This window comes from Macaca fascicularis, chromosome 5 (genome assembly GCF_037993035.2).
Source record: "Macaca fascicularis isolate 582-1 chromosome 5, T2T-MFA8v1.1".
Lineage (NCBI taxonomy): Eukaryota > Metazoa > Chordata > Mammalia > Primates > Cercopithecidae > Macaca > Macaca fascicularis.
In genome coordinates, this window is record NC_088379.1 from 166,326,566 (window position 1) to 166,345,173 (window position 18,608).

At 33.3% G+C, this 18,608-nt stretch overlaps 1 protein-coding gene across 6 annotated transcripts in view; it reads right to left on the bottom strand.

Moving 5' to 3' along the window:
* FSTL5 (follistatin like 5) overlaps positions 1–18,608 on the bottom strand; it is an 812,423-nt gene that overhangs the window by 48,763 nt on the left and 745,052 nt on the right. For all 6 annotated transcript variants that reach the window (XM_005556204.4, XM_005556203.4, XM_005556206.4 and 3 more), the window contains 2 exons: positions 18,407–18,514; positions 14,268–14,392 (listed from right to left, as the gene is read on the bottom strand). In XM_005556204.4, the coding sequence (XP_005556261.3) occupies positions 14,268–14,392; positions 18,407–18,514 (233 nt within the window). The remainder of the gene's footprint in view (positions 1–14,267; positions 14,393–18,406; positions 18,515–18,608) is intronic.

The window sequence follows — 18,608 nt, forward strand, 5'->3', positions numbered from 1 at the left end:
TCCTGGGGCACACATAAAATACACTAACACTAATGACAGCTGATGAGCAAAAAAAAAAAAAAAAAAAAAAGTCTGTGCTATCTACTACAACAGATAAACAAAAAAGTCCTGCATTCGAAGGGTTGGGCACGGCTGTTTTACACCTACAGAAAGTCTCTGACAACTTCATTTTCCAGAAGAATGTGGTTCTGTCTTGCTCTCCTCATGCTTTCCTGACTTTCCTAATGAACACCTACTATGATGCTGACTTGGTTGTTCTGTTGGTAATACTGACCTGCTTCTGGATTTGCCAGATATCACACATCTCAATGACTTCTTATTTTAGACATTTTTGTTTTTATTACATTTTCCTTTTGGCCTTGAGGAAACGAAGTTCTCCATCACAGCTATGATTTCAACCTCTGAGGGTGTTTTTCCTCAAAGGGCTGAGATAAATTACACTATAGGATTGATGTTTACATTTTAGACCAGTGGCACTCATTGAGCATGATAGATATCATTGTGAAGTCCATTACTAATTTATTTTGCATGCATATTGATATTCCTATTAAATTGCCTAATAAATTTTAAGGGTCTAAACATTTACCTGCCTGATTCTTATAAGGTGATAAGCATACAAGTTTATTATTTGATTACTGACATTTAGAAAAAATCCTCCAGCATTCCATTTAATATTTGTTTATTTAGAAACCTTCCATCTCATCTTTGTTACAGGATGTTTTTTCTCTGAATATTACCGGTAAGATATAAGGCACTCAGTGGAGCTAAGGAACACCCCAGGAGTAGTGTGAATCATCAGTGCTCATGATTGACAAACAGACATACAAAAACTATCCAACATTTTGAATCTCTTCCAGGTTTTGTTTGCTGAAGACTGTGAGTTGCTTTCTCTACAACACCAGTAGTACAACTCCAAATTAAAACGAACGAGCAAGGCTTCCTGAGCTTTATAAATTACTTAATACGTATATTTAATGTCAGCTGCAGATGATATTGCCCTTCATTGTTACAATTTAATAAAGTTCAATTTTAAAAAAAAAAGCATTATAGTTTGTGCAGAAATATCAGCCATGAGGTGGTTGAGGTTCCAACTTACAAACTTCACCAATTAACAAATACTTCTGTAAACTACGTTAAAGCTAAATAAAAACTGAGAAGCCTAATGAAATATTCCCTTCAATATACATGGCTTTGAACCAGGGAAAATTTCACCGAGTAAAATCTCTAGGGCATCTTCAGAATTGCGTGAAAGACAAAGTTTGAACGAGCAATTCAGGAGATTTAAAATAAAATCTACCTGAGGAAAAACTAGATTGTCTAAATCCTAGAAGAATTTTATTACTCCCAGGGTTCAAAGCTTTTTGAATCAAAAGTTTCAATCAAATCCTAAATGAAATAAAATGTTTCCCTTTGAGGAAAGTCCTAGTGAACTTTCTCTTCTTGGTAGCACTGTTACAATAAAAGGGTGAATCCCCTGAGCAGACTATGGCCAGTTAAGCCAGGGAGGCAACCTTGACGTTTTGCAAACATAAGCACAACTTAACTAGGGCTATTCGCTAACATAAGTGAAACTTAACTTCAGCTAGTTCTTGTAAATGCTTTCTTATATTAAAGAAAAGTGAAACTTCAGCTTAACCAACTAATTTATAGTTACCAACTAATCTGTAGTTATGTAACTAGGGACTTTCAATGGGATAGACCAAAAAGGTAACTAAATAATTGTAACCAATCATGTATTTGCTTTGCTTTGCTTCCCATTCACTCTGTAAAAAGTTTTTTTTTTTTTTTTTTAATTCCCTCAGCAGAGGCCAAAAACCACCTTCAGTTTGGTGCCTCCTAATTCATCGTTTGCTTAAATAAACTCTTTAAAGATTTCATTGTGCCTTAGTTTACCTTTTAAAAGCATTTATAGAAAACGTGAATTTGTATATGCCATAAAGATGGATGCCCAGATTAAGTGAACCTGTGGCCCCGTCAATAACTGTTATAATTTAAAAGACACTGAAAAAACTTCTAAAACTGCAATCTTAGTTTAATTGTTACTTTTGAGGTAACTCAAGTGCCACAAATATCTGCAAAGTGAGCTATCATCATATGGTGTTATTCAGGTGGCTGATAACTGGCAATTCTGTGTCCACAACACCTAAGGTCATGGCGAAGTTTTCTGTAAGATAAAAAGTGGGACTTGGCTCAGTGTAAATTTTTCTTTTATGAAGAATTACCATGCTAGCCAGATATTCAGAGAAACTTTCCTAAGTACATTATTTTTCGATGAAAATTCACTGAGTGCTAATTATTATAACCACTATAGGAAAAATACTATGACGACAATTCATCATTCCAAGGGAAAAGGAAAATAGCATTTGTTAATCACTCATTGTGTGCCAGGAACTGTACAAGAGGATGCAATCAAACCAAACAAGTGTGAAGTGGATAATATGCATGCTTTAGAAATATGAAAAACTAATCTTAGACTCTTTCTCTTGTAAATAATAGGAAATCCATTCCAAACTTTTTAAAGCCAAATGGAATTTGGGGCTCACCGGTGGAAATTCTGGAGTTAGGACTAGCTAAATCATAGATGCTTTTGGTCTACAGTAATGTAATCATAACTTATTTTTTTCTTAATCTGGAGGGAAAAAATGGCTCCTGCATTTTCAATGTTAGCTTCAAAGTCAGGCTTCAAGTGCTGTGAAAATAGCTATTCAGCTCTAGATTGCCATCTTTTGAGGGTCTAGGGCAGTAAACGCAAAAAGCAAGTTTCTTTCCGAAAGTCCCAGTAAAAGTCTCACTGCAACATTTGGTCTCTGAATGGAGTAGATGCCCATGTCTGAACTACTCATTGTGGTCAGAGAGAGTTCAAGGGCAAATCTGCCTAGGATTATGTCAGGCGCTCTCCTTCATTTGGTAAGTGAAAAAACTTATGCAAAAGACACATCTGCAAAAAAGGAGGGTGAATCCTTAGCAGACTAATTTTTTTAAAGCTTATTCCACAGTTTAATTTACTTGGAATCACACTGTAGTAAGTGGCAGAACATGAATTTGGATCTATATCCTTATTACTCCAAAGTATGAGTTTAAGAAAAATCTTTCATTTTTAAACTTTTATTAAACTATAATAATATTTATATAGCACTGTAGCAAAATAAGACAAAATCTGTACGTCATTTCCTATTGGAGCCTGGAATTGTGTCTGGTATTTGAAAAGTTGGTTATTTAATGCAATCTTATTTAATAAATGAAGTGTGTTTACAACTGATGTAAGGTTGACTGCCTTCAACACGAAGTAACTTCTGAGGGGGGTGCTGTCTTAAATGACTAGAGGAGCAGGAAAGTTGCATGAGTTGAAAGTGATGCTGAGTTTGGCCAGCAGATTGATAAGAAGAGGATCTAAATCAGAATAGGAAAGGGCACTTTACACAAAATGAGTAATGATGTGAAAGCCGGAAAGTACGGGAGCTACTCAGGTTATTCTTGGCTGGATCATATGATGTCCACATATCAACATTAGAATATAAGGCTGCTGAAAGAGGGAGCTTCGGTGTAGTTGGGACATGATCTATAAGCAACAAGAAAAAAATCTTTTATTTTTAAGCTTTTTAAAAACTATAATATTATTTATATAGCACTGTAGCAAAATAAGACAAAATCTGAGTTTTGAGGTTTTTTTTTTTCTTTCTTTCCTTTGGAGTATTATATCATTCTAGATCTAACGTAGAAAGAGGAATCTAGTGGTTCTCTGTTTGGTGAACTGAAGTATGGAGAAAATGATAAATATAGAAAACAGGAAAGAGTAAATTGTGTTTAGAAGTTGAGAGGCAAGGGGCCTCAGCTTAGGGCTGTGTCTGTGAGACTGGGGAAGAATAGATTAATGAACAGACTTTATGAAGTTAGACATGAGCAGACAGCAAAAATTACTGCAGGGTCTGCAGGGACCACTGACACAACACTATATTTTTTTCTCTCTCCCTTCTGAAATCATTTACCTTTGGAAGAGGAAAATCAAACTGATCTAAGAGATATTAAATACTGTGCTAAAGGTCTCAAAGGAGCTGGAAATCTAGTTTCCAGCCTAGGTCTGTGTGATCTCAAATTCTCGCTTCTGCTTGTATCTCATACAAATGAAAAATAATGAAAATTCAAAATGCCAAGAAGACTTCAATTAGGGAAATTTCAACAAATTTTATGAACAGTGGCTTTAAGGTAGACCTTGAAGGATTTATTAATATTAGGGAGAGGATAAAGAAACAAAGTTTTCTGCAAGTAAATACAGATAGGCACAAAAATATGGTGTAGATCTGTTGTGAGGAGTGAAGTTTTGTTGTAGTAATAGCAGGTAAATGGGAGAAAAGGGAGTGTTGCAAAGGTTGGGATAACTTGTAGAGTGCATCAATCTTTAGGTGTTACCCCAAGAATGAGGAAATAACTTCAATTCTAGAATGTGTTGAGTGGTAAGTCTAAATTTGGACTGAACTGAGTTTATAGCTGGTTCTAATACATATGAAATGATTCACCATTTATAGAATAGGAATACAAATTTATGTTGCTGCTAGTTTTAAATGAGACAGAGCATAAAAATTGCTTAGCTCAGTATCTGGTGTAGAGTAAGTACTCAATGTTTGTTAATCACTATTAACATATATAATAACCTTAGCAATAAATACAAAATCTACAATTGAGCAATACAGCCTGAAGGCATGGAAGTGGTATGGTAAACTCGAACTTGATTTATAAATTCAGACTTTAAAATCAATATTAAAATAAGGAAATTATAGAGAAACACTACAAATGATTATTGTGCATAGGACAAAGGGAAAGTTAGAAATTATTACTGAAACTCTATGTTGGACCATATGAATAAATGGTAGTATAGCACCTCTACTTTCAGTTTCTCATATATCTAGTTCGCTTTTCTTTAAAATTGTCATTCATTTATTTCTTACTAAAATTTATATTCTTGACTTATAAAGTCACTGTTTACCGTAATAAAAAAGTTAATCTCTTTCAATTATTTACCTTAAAGACTTCAAATAAAAAATGAATTTTTTAATGTTTTACTTGCATAAATATAGTAAGAAAACATGCTTCCCTAATGAATGTGAAATTTTGACAATGAATTTAATAAGAATAAGCCTTGTTTATTCTCCTTCTGTAAACCAAATATTATGATAGTCCAAAAACTGTTCTCAAGTATTTTAAAATATTAAGATATTTTAAAACACATCAATTTCAAATGTATCTGTTAAAATTGATCTGTAGTGTTATCAAAAGTACTATCAAAAGTATTATCAACACATCATTTTCATCCATGACAGATGACAATTTAGATATAATACAGTTTCTCCACATATCCACTACTTTGCTGGATTTCCCTGTTATGGTTCATTTTAAAGGCTCAGTGTCATCCTTTTCATGTACTTCATTTTTGTTTGAACCATATCTTAAAGAACTCTAAAACCTGACATTTTACTGCATTATTTCTTGTTCAAAAGGAAAAGCAAGAAATAAAACATTGTATCAGAAAAAGTAAACGTGAAATAATGCCTGAATTAAATAAAATAAAAATTTAATTTAATTTAAATGAAAACAGGAATGTGATTGTCTGAATATTATTTGTTTGACTCAAAATAACCAGTAATTTCTTTATTGTACATGGATAGCTATAGTGAAGATATATCAGCAGATTTATAACTCAAATAATATGATACAAAATATTACCTCAGTTGGATTCACAATGAATAATTTTTACAGCCACTGAACATTGTGAAGATACAGCACATCAGGGCCATCACTGATGCCCACCCAAAACTGCCTGCACAGCCACCACCACTAATTTTACATGTAAATTAATCTTGCTTTTATGGTCAAACAAAATAAAAAGTGATGTGTATATAAAATAAGCATTTAGTCACATTCACAGAAAGTTTCCAAAATGTTTTACCATTATTTTATGTATGTATTCTCAAAGATAAAATTATTTATTTAATGGTGTTGCTTTGTTAAGCCACAGTAGAATGCTTTAAGAGTTTCTGTTAAGTTATATACTCCTGTATTTGAAGTTTTATCATTTTAATAACAGTTGCATCAAGAAAAATATAAATTCATAAAATAAGATGCTATGATAAAATATATAATGTGCCCTTTTCTTTTGACAGAAAAGTAATATATTCACTTAATGATACAAAGAATTAAAAACCTCAATGTACATTATCTTTTTCTTTACCAAAATTTTATGAGAACTAGCTAATGCTATGTATGATTGATTCAAAATATTGCATGTATTAGATATATGTATTAATAGGCCATGCAATGTACACTTTAAATTCATATAAGAAAATTCTTAAATTCTCACAATGAACTCTGCCCCTCTCTCGATGTATTCATTATGTCTTAACTACTGACATATTTCTTTATGCATTTTAATTCATATTTGGGAGTGTTTTTACTAATGAGCAAACAGAGTAATCTCTGCAACCACATAATTGACTTGTTTAGGGTAAAGTAAGTGTGATTTACCATTATCAGCAAACCCAAAATCATATGTAATAAAGAAAAAAGTACCTATATATGCATATATATTTGCTTATATATGTATACCACAGCTGTCTCTTAAGAGAATACTGGATCCTGTGAGATCAACAATCCTGTTTTACTGAACACTTTGATGAGTTAGCATAAGGACCTCTGAGAGAAGAAGCAAGAGCTATTTTACTTTGCATAATAAAACTCAAGAGTCAAATCTGCAATGTGGAGTGTTTCTAAATTATGTGTTATTAGTGCTCCATTGATTTCTTCAGTAAAAATTGTTGTAGCATAAGTTTATTTAGAGTCTTTATTAAATTCTAGAGCTTAGAGTCTACCAATAATACCCATAAAAAATCTTCCTTTTTAAAATAATTACATATGCATATGTTAAAAATAACTTGTTCTTTAAATCCAATCTCATTCACCCATACAACAAAAACATTACATAGCAAATGTGGGCTAGGAATATGACTGACAAAATACTCTGTGGAAAGAGGTGCAGGTCTATTATGTTCACCCACTTCGGAGACAAGACTCCTTTCTTACAAGTGTCAGAGCAGAGCACAGTTAACACAGAACATAGACTAAGAAGGGTAGCAGACAGGTTTCTCTAACTCAAGAAATAATAAAGGTGACACACTGAAAAGCACTCTGTTTTTTCTGTCTAAGCATTTTACACTCAATGTGTGGCCTGGATTAATATGCTAAACAAAGTTGAACATATTGCTTAAAATAAAAGCAAACCAGGTAACCACAATGAAAAAGAAAGAGTGGCATTATAGATCAAAGCTTGACGGGTACAGTGTGTTTACTTCACTAGAAATAAGATTAAGGAAAGTTATCCAGTGTTTATGTAGATGAAACTTTGCACACATATAAGAATGCTGGGTGGTTTGCTAACAACGGTTTGCATATGTATACACACAGGCATATATAAAAGTATATGTATATACTTTGATAATTTATGAATATCTTCTGCTTTCAGATAGTGCAGTAGCTCTGGGGATCTAAGGATCCCATGAGTTAACAGGTTCTGAAAATATAGTTTGTATTTGGAGTGAAGAGGGGGAGTAAAGAAGGTAAGAGAAACTGTGGAAAGGGAAGGTCACAGTTTCAGAACTTATGTGTATTTCAATATTCACTTTTTGAGAGAGTATAGACAGAGTTGGCTCCTGGGATATTTAGAATTCTTTGTTAGTTTATATCTCTTTGTGGGAGGAATTAGCATGTGAGGATGAAAGGAGTTAAAACACACCTCACTGAATTGTGACTTTTGTGAGATTTTCATCTACAAAACATTTTTTGAAACAATGTTAATTGCAGCTCATCATCCCAAGATTGTACTTTTCTCTAAATGCCATGGAACAAAAGGTATTTTCAATTTCTTCCGTGCTAGGATTTCAACGGAACCACAGCATTTTAGTGCTAAAATTGTATCTCCATACACCCGGCCTCTCCATGAATCAAGTCATAAGATGAGTTGTCTTGATATATGGTTAGCCATATATATAATTTTTGCTTTAACGGATTTGATAAAATATGGGGGAGAATGATATACTTTAACTTTCACTTTCACAGAATGTTTATTTATCCCTTGGAGGAGCTTTAAGGAAACATATATCAAACTCAATCCCTTCTTAATCATTTCCTTGCTGTAATTTATGATGGAAAAGGAGTGCTATAGACCACTCTCCAGACTGCCAGAGTGGTGTCCGCTACTTATTCTCTCATCTTACTTCATCTGTGTAGAAGAGCCATAGCCTTTGGCTGTGCAGGGATTACTACTGATCGGAAACACGATAAATCCTTACCCCTTACTACCCCCATTTGGCTCCAAGTACTCTTGCACTCTTAGCACTTATTTCACCGTTGAGGATCCTAAAGGAGCGCCTTCCAGCTACCCTTGTCCTTTCCAGCACATTCAAATTGAAGAGTAACACTGAGGTCCACTTCACTGAATTCCTGAATTACCCTATGATATTCGAGTCCAAACCAATATCATCTTGGGGTGTGGTGCTGGGGAGGGGAGGAATGTTATAAGGAAACTTTTTGAACACTAGTTGTTTGTTTACTTGTTTCATTTAGCAGGTCAAGTCATGCCAAATGAACCAAGCTAACAGAGGAGGAAAAAGTTGTGGGAACTGGCATTTTCAGGATTTTACATAAATGCCTGTTGCTTAAAGTCTCCCTGTCAGTGTGATTTACAAATATCTCTGTTCATCTTATTGCTTATCATGTAATCACTGACTGAAATAAATAAATGTGCATGCACACATACACGCACACCCTCCCCAGTACAAACATTCATTTTAAGACACTACATAATCAACCAATCAACCCCTAGACAAAAATGGCAATAATAAGCATATCAATTTCCTAACTGCTGCATTTTCCTCTCAAGAAATAAGAGCAATTTAGAGATTGATTTCTATACAAATATAACCCAAAAAATGAGAAAAGTGGTTTGAAATTCCAAACAATATAATCAAATAGTAGTTTGGGTTGGGGGGGATGGTTTCAAGAGTAGGTAAGCCTTTCAAGATATCTCAAATAATATCACTTGAGTTTATGCCTTCTCTTATTATTCACAGGACTAGCCCTGGGGTGGATATATAAATCATAAGTCATCTCCTTGAATTTACTCTAAGTGCCCCGTGTGCCAATTGACATCAGCATGTTTCAGCGAGATTGGATTAAATGTGTTTGTACTTGAACTCTAACTGGGAGAGATAGGAGAAGAAATGGGAAAAGAATGATTTGCAGGTGCTACAAAGGGCCAGTTATAATACATCTGTTTTTTTTTTTAATCAACTGGCGCTTGTTTTAAATTGTATCAAAGGTATTATTTTAGTCAGTGAGAACGTTAAAGGATTTCTACTTATAACACCAAATAAGCCAAATGTTAGCTGTTCCCTTGCAATCTAGGTGAAGATATCTTGCTGTTATTCTCTTGACAACACATTTTATTCCTGCTATGTCAAAAGCTCTAGGAAAGACTTCTGCTAATTCTTGCATTTTGGTAGGTTACACTTTCGGGCCTTCTTGGTATCCTGCACTCAGATTTATTATATTTCCCTGCTCTGCACCACTTTGGTCTCCATGTAGTTCTCACTTTCATCCCCCTTCTGCCCCAAACAAATAATTCTTAGGAAGGATTAGTGAAGATTTTTTCAGGGAGGTTTCATAGAAAAATTCCATGGAAATTACTCATTGCCTAATATCTGCCACCTTCTTAGCTTCTCCTCCTCTTTTCTCAATTCTCCTTACCTTTCTAGAATCTTTACGTATAAAAGAAAATATAACATGTAACTGCCAAACCTATTGATCTTTATTATGCAAATTCTACTTGCACCTGCACAGCAAGCTAAAATGTTCACACATAAGAAACTGATATTTAATTTTTCTCTTCACAATGGCATCAAAAATAAAATAATTGATTATGTAAATCCTCATGCTTTATGAGAATTACTTGTTTTGAAGTTTAACACAAGCATTGTGAAAACTCACCAAATCTCCTATGCATTAGCCATGAAATTTTTAAAAAGTTAACAATAGTAGAATTACAATATTCTTCAAATATTCAAATATATCTAGTTACATGTAACGATATTGTAATTTCAATTTAATATGACAACTGAGTTATAAAACTTACTTTTTTGGATACAAATTACACATAGAATAATGAAACGTTGCTTTATATTTGTCTACAATTGATTTTGAAGGTAACGTATTATCATTTCAAATTTTATTAGACATAATTGACTATTATGAGAATTACATTCATCTTCATTTTTAACAGTCACTTTTAATTTTATGTATCTGTATATGTTTATTTATAGAAATAAAAATCTAAATTGAAATTCGTCCTATAACGAATTTATACTTCTTATGTCATTCCAAAATAAACTCCGTTTGCATTGCATAATCTCTTCAACTTTAAAACTATGGCTTCCATGATTTATTAATTTCTTGCTTAAGTTTAAATTTTTAAAGAAAATTTTTTACTAACTTCAAGTCTGAAAATGTGTCTTAAATGGTATTCTTAAATTCCTCAGTCATGATTTACTTTATGACACTGCATGCTTATCTGATACGCTTAAAGATTAAAGAAGCCTGAAAATCATAGGCACAGAAACAGAAAAACTGGAGGAAAAAATGAGATGAAGCCAGGCAGGGAAAAGTACAGACTTTCAGGAAAATGGTAAATAATCCATGGGGAGCCAGTGTCCCAGTGAAGATTATGAAGTCTGGACAACAACTAGTGAGCAACTGAATACTCAAGCATTATTTTATTCCAGTCCTTAGAAAGAAATGAAGTAAATTGGCTAAGGTCACCAGAGTCAATGGTGACTGGTGTTGCTGGGATATTCAGGCTTAGATCTGTCTGACAGCAGATGTAAATTCTTATTACCGTAGTTACTGGTTCCACACAATTTGTGTGCTCTGAACACAGCATTTGCTTAACGCTGATAATGTGTTGGAGGCTGAGAAATCCATATATAGGAAACACAGTTCTTCCCTCAGTACCAGATAATCTTGTTTAGAAAATAGTGTACCAATTTCTTCCTTCTTTACTTCCATTCCTATGAGAAACATAAATTAAGCGTCCAGTGGTTTTTAGGCACTAAGAATATAAAAGCCTGACACTTGTCCAGAAGCTTTTCAGACACTGAAGATATAAATTATATGAAATAAGTGTACCAGCATGAGAGAAAAGCAGATTAATGTGATGTAGAGTCAGAGAAAGAAAACTAATATTAATTCAACACATATGTTTCACACCCTCTGCCTGGTACGGAAATTTCTACTAAGCCCAACAGTCAGAAAGTAGTGTCAAATTCTGAAAAACACAATTCATAACGATTCAATCTCAGCAGCACATATTTAAATACATGCTGAATTTGCTTAGAAGTATACTATATGAGCCGGGCACTGTGGCTCACATCTGTAATCCCAGCATTTTGGGAGGCCAAGGCAGGTGGATCACTTGAGGTCAGGAGTTCAAGATCAACCTGACCAAGATGGTGAAACCTCATCTCTACTAAAAATACAAAAATTAGCTGGGTGTGGTGGAGGGCACCCATAATCCCAGCTACTCGGGAGGCTGAGGCAGGAGAACTGCTTGAACCCAGGAGGTGGAGGTTGCAGTGAGCCGAGATCGTACCATTGCACTCCAGCCTAGGCGACAGAGGGAGACTCCGTCTCAAAAAAAAAAAAAAAAAAAAAGAAAAAAGAAAGAAAGAAAGAAAGAAACTATATGAAATTGGTAAGAGGAAAGACCATATCCAATCACTCAGGTGTTCCTGATGTGGAATAAATTCTCATTATGTTGAAACTACCTTACATAGTTAACAGTTTATTTTTGGAAACGCATGTTAATTTTTACTCCTCGCATTCACTGTAGTAAAATGAGTAATTACTTCGAGCTGCACTAAGAAATTTGATGATCATCCACGTTCATTAAAATGGGATTCTACAAGCAGGTAGGATTGCCATAATTTAATTTTTATTTTTACTAAATTACTCTTACTAAATTAAATACATATAAATAAAGTAGTGACAAAATACCCATGCATTTCACTGCACACTCCTCAAAAGAATATAAAGATGCTTAAAAATATCCTTGATTATACTTTTCACTCTTTTTCATAATATATAGAACTAAAATAAATGTGTACCTTACACTTCTTCACAATATTTAGATGTTTTTTGAATTAATGTTAGCTCCACCTCCAGCTCTGAGGTAATCATTTAGAACCCAAAGAGACATTATGGTCTGACAAAATATAAATTATATCTACAAACACAGAATTACAAATAATACTTACTGCATGACACCAAAGTCTATCCTCTTGACCCCAGTAGGTATTTTAATATAATGATAACTTCACATATTATAGGATGAAAACACTCTCAACTATACACAATTATACCTAGCGGTGTCATACACACTAAAACTTTTCTCAAAGAAATTGTACTAATAGTACATTTAAAAAAAATAAGGAGGATTGATAATAGTATATTAAATACAGTAATAGGGAATAAGCAAGTGAGATAAAAACAAAGGTTACATATCTAATTATTGGTTATTAATACTTTGTCAATAACTTGAAAATAGCAAAGGAATATTTATTAGTCATAACACCCAATGACAAATGAAATTTTATCTTCATTAAATATGTATAAAAGCTTCATATATTTTTCAGATATCATTTTAAGTAGTGCCATTTCAGTCCAACTCTGATTTTTAATTTTAATTCTGCTATTACAATCAGAACCCAAACATTATTAATTTCATCAGATAGTCTGTAGTTTCAATAATTTATTTTCCATAAACATTTGAAATAATAATAATAATTATTATTTTTGACAGGGTCTTGCTCTGTTACAGAGACTGGAGCACAAGGTGTGACCTCAGCTCACTGCAACCTCCACCTCTCAGGAACAAGCAATCCTCCTGCCTCACCCTCATGAGTAGCTGGGACTACAGGCGCGCGCCACCGTGCCAGCTAATTTTTGAAATTTTAATGGAGACAGGGTTTTGCCATATTGCTCAGGCTGGTTTTGAACTCCTGTACTCAAGCTACACCACCACCTTAGCCTCCCACAATGCTGAGATTACAGGGGTAAGCCAGCATGCCCCGCCTGCACATGATGTTATTTAATCACTTTTTTGCAGAGCACATAATAGGCATTCTGAAAATAATGGCTAATTGATTGACAAATATATCAAGCTTTGAAAATATACTTGACTTTGCAAGGAATAGTTTATTCTGTCTTTGAGTTACAATTCTGATTTATTAATCCCCCTTTTTATTTCTTGCAAAGTTGAATTATGCAGTCTTTCATAATTCTCACAACTGCAATTTTTAGATGATACAATTTTTAATTTAAATAAGGAAACAAATACGCACAATAATCCAATAATGGCTCACATAACTTAGCTGGAGCAGTTCCTACACATCAGAATTCACTTGAGAAAAAGGACAAAATCTTTGTTTGGTCCAAATTCATTTTTAACATTGCTAAGCAAATATTTTTAAATTGTTTCAATAGATTTTAAAGATACATAATATTAAATATCATGATATGCCAACCTTCTCATTTTAGCATTTAAATCTCTTCTATAAAGCTTTGCAGTTTTATCACTAGAAGTTAATATTACTTTTTCGCCTCTTGTGAATACATCAAGAATAAAACACACTAGCATCTTTTCTGAAAGTGCAGACCTCAAACATTTCATTTCAACTTCTTGTATTTCCTAATACAATTTTATATTAATTACAATGTGATCTAAAAATGACATGAGAGTGAACAAAATATTTATATTGAATACATTTCTATGACTGTGGCTGCTTCTCCATACCAAGTTTCAATTAACATTCTCTCCACTTGAGAAGTGATTTTATCTTCTAAATTATTTATTTTGGGGGGATATGCCAGCATTTTGTAAGAGCCCAGTCAGAAAAATCTTAATGACAATTTACAAAAACATCGTTAAAGTAATTTTTAAAAATAAAACTGTATTTTCACAAATTCACACCTCCATTAGGCATAAAGAGAAAGATTTGATGGGAAACTCATCACTAATGTTGATAAACAAAGGTTCAGTAAGCCGATACGACAAAGCTAAAGCGAGTGCAATTATACAAGTGTATTTGTTTTATAACTAAGTTTCACATGGCTTTCTATTAAATTGGGGATAAATCTTTAAAAAGTCAATCATTCAACTTAGCACTTACCTCATATGGGTGATAATGAGTGTTGTGGTGGGAATGAAAAAATCATCCACTCTGTCAAATTGCTTTCCCACTGGTTGGGTGTGGATCGTGTGGTGAGGCACATTACCACTGGCCAGGGTAATTACCTAAACAGAACACGCCTCGGTTAGACCTCAACAATGCAGTCACTTCGTAGTATAGGTTTTAATTTTATTTAGAGATGAAATAAATGTTTCTGGCAGTTGTTTGCATAGACTTTATGCCATCCTTAAAATTAATATATTATTACACAAATTACAATTCGGTGATGTTTTGCTTATTTTCAATATAGAAACTGTTGTTTCTATAAAGAAAAAATAGAAAAATATTTGTCTTGAACAATTTCAGCTTAAAATATAAAATAAATAGGCATATAAGCAACTTATTTATTATAAAAATCCTAATTTTCTTATAATGAGAAAAATAAATGCAAACGTACATATAATGCGTGATATTAGGACAAAATCCCTTCAGTATAACATAACTGGCAACATAGTTTTGAAAACTCCAAATTAAATCATGTGAAACATTTTAAATTTTTAAAATCTTAGAATACATAAATCCATATTTTAAAAAGTTTTCCTCCTATCATTGAAAAATAACGGGTTTAAGTGTTTTAATAAAAGATATTTCATCTTTCATAATGAATTTTTAAAAAACTTTTATAGTCCTTTAAAGAAAAGGTCAACTACATTTAAACTAGTTTATTTCCCTTATTCCGTTAGTTACCAAATCCTATTAGTTCTTTACATCTGTTTACACTCCTGTTACCTTTCATCGTTCCTACTGCACAACCGTTGTTCTGGTGGCCTTCTAAAGGGCTTTTTTCCTGCCTTTAATTTATCCCCTTTTAAATACTTTCTACATATGGCCATCAAAATAACTTCCTAAATTACTGACTAAGTTAAATAGTGATTCTCCCTCATGACTAAAGCTTCTCCTTGGTTTTTATGACAAGATTTTATTTTATCATTTTTAGCTTTAGAGTTAGTTTGTTTTTCCCAAAGGGTAATTTTTCTTCATTTAAATGAATATACTTCCATTGAGTTCCATTGGAATTCCTCCTGGCTGGGGCCCACTTCCTGAACAATAGTGAAACGGAAGGCCTCTACTTCAAGTTATTTCCTGGGAATATTTTCTTTAATTATTGTGCAGTTGATAAGACATTAATTATACTCCAATTGTGAAATTTGTGGATTACAGACTCATTATGATTTTTAAAGCAGTATTTTGAATTTTTTATAAGACATATATGACTTTTAAAAGTAAAATAAATTATGATAAATCTTTGAGAATCCATCTGAGGACATGAATTGGAAAATATTATCATATATCTACAATTATGACATTAGTCTTTATTATAAATATCTCAGAAAATACATATTTTGCTTGTATATTTGACAAAGATGTATGGATTAAATTATAATAAAAATTAAAACACAAAGAAAAAGATAAGTATAATTTTCTGATCCTTGAGAATATACTTCAGCATTGATTTCTCTTCCAGCCTAATCTTTCAACATGATGGCATGGGAAACACTAAATGGCAAGTGAGGGCTTGCCCGTATTTTTGGTTTTGTGAATTCAGTTTCTCCAAAGGAAGCATGTCTTGACTTCCATTTCCTTTGTGAATGTTTCCTGATAATCTTTTGGGAGACGATTATCCATGAATATTTTGACATTTCTGCAGAGTCAGGTCTTTCACAGCAAAGAGCATTGGCAAACTTGGTTTAAGGCTAATGGCACAGCAAAAATGCCTTGGAGACTAGTGATAGTGTCTTGCTCCTGAGAGATTTAGAGAATTATCTCCTTTGAACCATTTACTGACATTCAAGGGAAATGACCTACTCTTCCTCTTCCAGGGGAAGATTTTCATACATTCTAGAGTAATGATAATTATCTGTCCAGACAGAGGATAGGCTGATATGACAGCAGCCTGAAAAACCGTAGAGACATAATTCTAGGGTACCACTTCGTTCATGCAACTGTGCTGAACATGCAGGGCAGCATTAGGCTCTCCACGGGACCCAGAGTTGATTAGGGCTGGGGCATAAACACTAACATGCTCCATGAGTGAGAAATGGCCTGTTCTCTGATCCAGAGATCTTGGGTTTCCTATCATACTGTTTGCCTATCTATCTATCAATCTATCTATTTATCTATCCATCCATCTACCTATCTATCTAATCAGTCTTATATCCATATTCATATAATATGCACACACATAAATCTTATGTAAATAAATCTTCTTGTATATACCTTTTTAAAGGATATTTCTCAATTCCTACACTTTATTTTGTATTTTCAGTTGTGACACCTTCCACTCCCACCCAGCAAATATTTTTAAAATATACCATATTCTATTCACACAAAATATTTTTATTAGGCATCCAGAGAAAAATGAAGAACCCATTTTTAGATGGCTGAATAATGTGTGTGAAGAACACCTCCAGAAGGCTTTTTTCTGTGTACACTCATGAATCAAAGGGGAGAGGATGGGATCAATTCTAAAGAAAACTGTATAATAAAAATATATGCAGCTTTAGTTTTTTAAAAGAAAGACATGAAAAAAATTAAACTTTTAAGCTATGCTAATCTTAAGGTTAATAGTGTATTAAAATAATTTATAATAATATTTTCTAAAAAAACACATATATTGACCTGTTTTATTCATCTTGCAAAGAGTATGCATGAATACAAAATCTCAAATAGCAAGCACCTATTACCATATTGTGATAGATGATTCTAAAAGTTGCCCTTTGTGAAGATTGTGCTTTGTCCATCAAGAAATTGGCTCTATCATTCTATCCTCTTGAATCTGGGTAGGCAATGTGACTTGCTTTGATGAATACAATGTAGCAAAATTGGCTTTAGGTGCATTTTGAAGCCCATACCTCAGCTGGTCTTGTAGCTTCCACTTTTGTAACCTAAAACTGTTATGCTGTGACGAGGCAGGGTGAGCGTCACATGCATGGGACACAAAGCATCCAGCTGAGCACTACCACCATGCGATAGACGTGAGAGCTATAGGGCATTCTGAACCTTCCACCTCTAGCCAAGTTATCAGATAACTGGAGCCCATGAGTGCTGCCAGATCATATCAGCAGAGCTGCCCAGGTAGCCAACTCACAGAATTGTGAGTCATCCTTTAATTTTAAGACCTCAAATTTTGAGAGTGGATTGATTTGCAAACTCAATAACTAAAATACTATAATATATTTTCAATGTTTCAAATGACACATATTTCTAGTGAATATAAAATGATCCATCATTATGCTAGCTGTATTAAAATATTCTATTTACATAAAAGTGTCATTTGTAAGTTAAATATTGCCATACCGAAAATAACTCAGAAACATTAAAAGTCTTGGTAGTGACAACTGATTAAAAATAAAATTATTTCATTTAAAAGAATTTATTTTAAAATGTCCAAAAGTTAATAATTTGGGGTCTTGTTAAGAGAGGCAGTAGCAAAATCGCAAAGCATTTTGAAAAATACTGTAATATAAAACACATTTCCAGGACCAAACACTCATTCCCATTCCCTTTCTGTTTCTGCTTAAACTTGTAATTATAAAAGTCTAAAGACTGTTCCAAAGGGTCATAACCAAAATGCAGATTTTTCTTTTTCTGTATCTGTCAAGTTCTCACATAAACAACTTCAAGGCAGAGGCAAAATCCCTAAGAATAACACCTCTATTCTTCCTTTAGAAATAAGCCTTTCCTCAGATAATAGAATATTACCTGATTAGAGAAAAATGGAAATGGCTTTGAGGCTTTTGCTGTCGAATTCTCTTTGTCTCTATCATACATGCTTTACCAAAATTGTTGAAAAGTAAATTATGACTTTCTTTTCCTCCAAATGGCATCAGCTTTGTCACTATAGGTTATTCTTTTTGCATATAAATATAACCTTTAATACATATAACCTACGATTTTCCCCCGTCCAAAAGTACATGAGTGCCAACTTTTTTTTTGCCCTTTTCTGTGCCTATCTAGTTATGATCAAAGCTGTAGTCTTCAGATGGAAAAATGTCATTGTTAAATGATCACAAATATCCAACAAAATGTTGAAAGCTTTAAAGATCTTTATTTTCTCTAATATACAGAGATGCACTTACCTGTAGTGTTGGTGATGTCTTCTCCAAGGTACCCCAGCTTAGCACCCAGACCTGATCATGCGATTTGTCATAGTGTAATTTAACTGGGACAGGGTCTGTGCTCACTGCCTACAATAAAGAATTGAAAAAAATGTTTTAGACTAAACTATTAGTTTAAAGCTAGGCCAGAAATTATGAAGATTCTAATTTAGATGTCAGATTA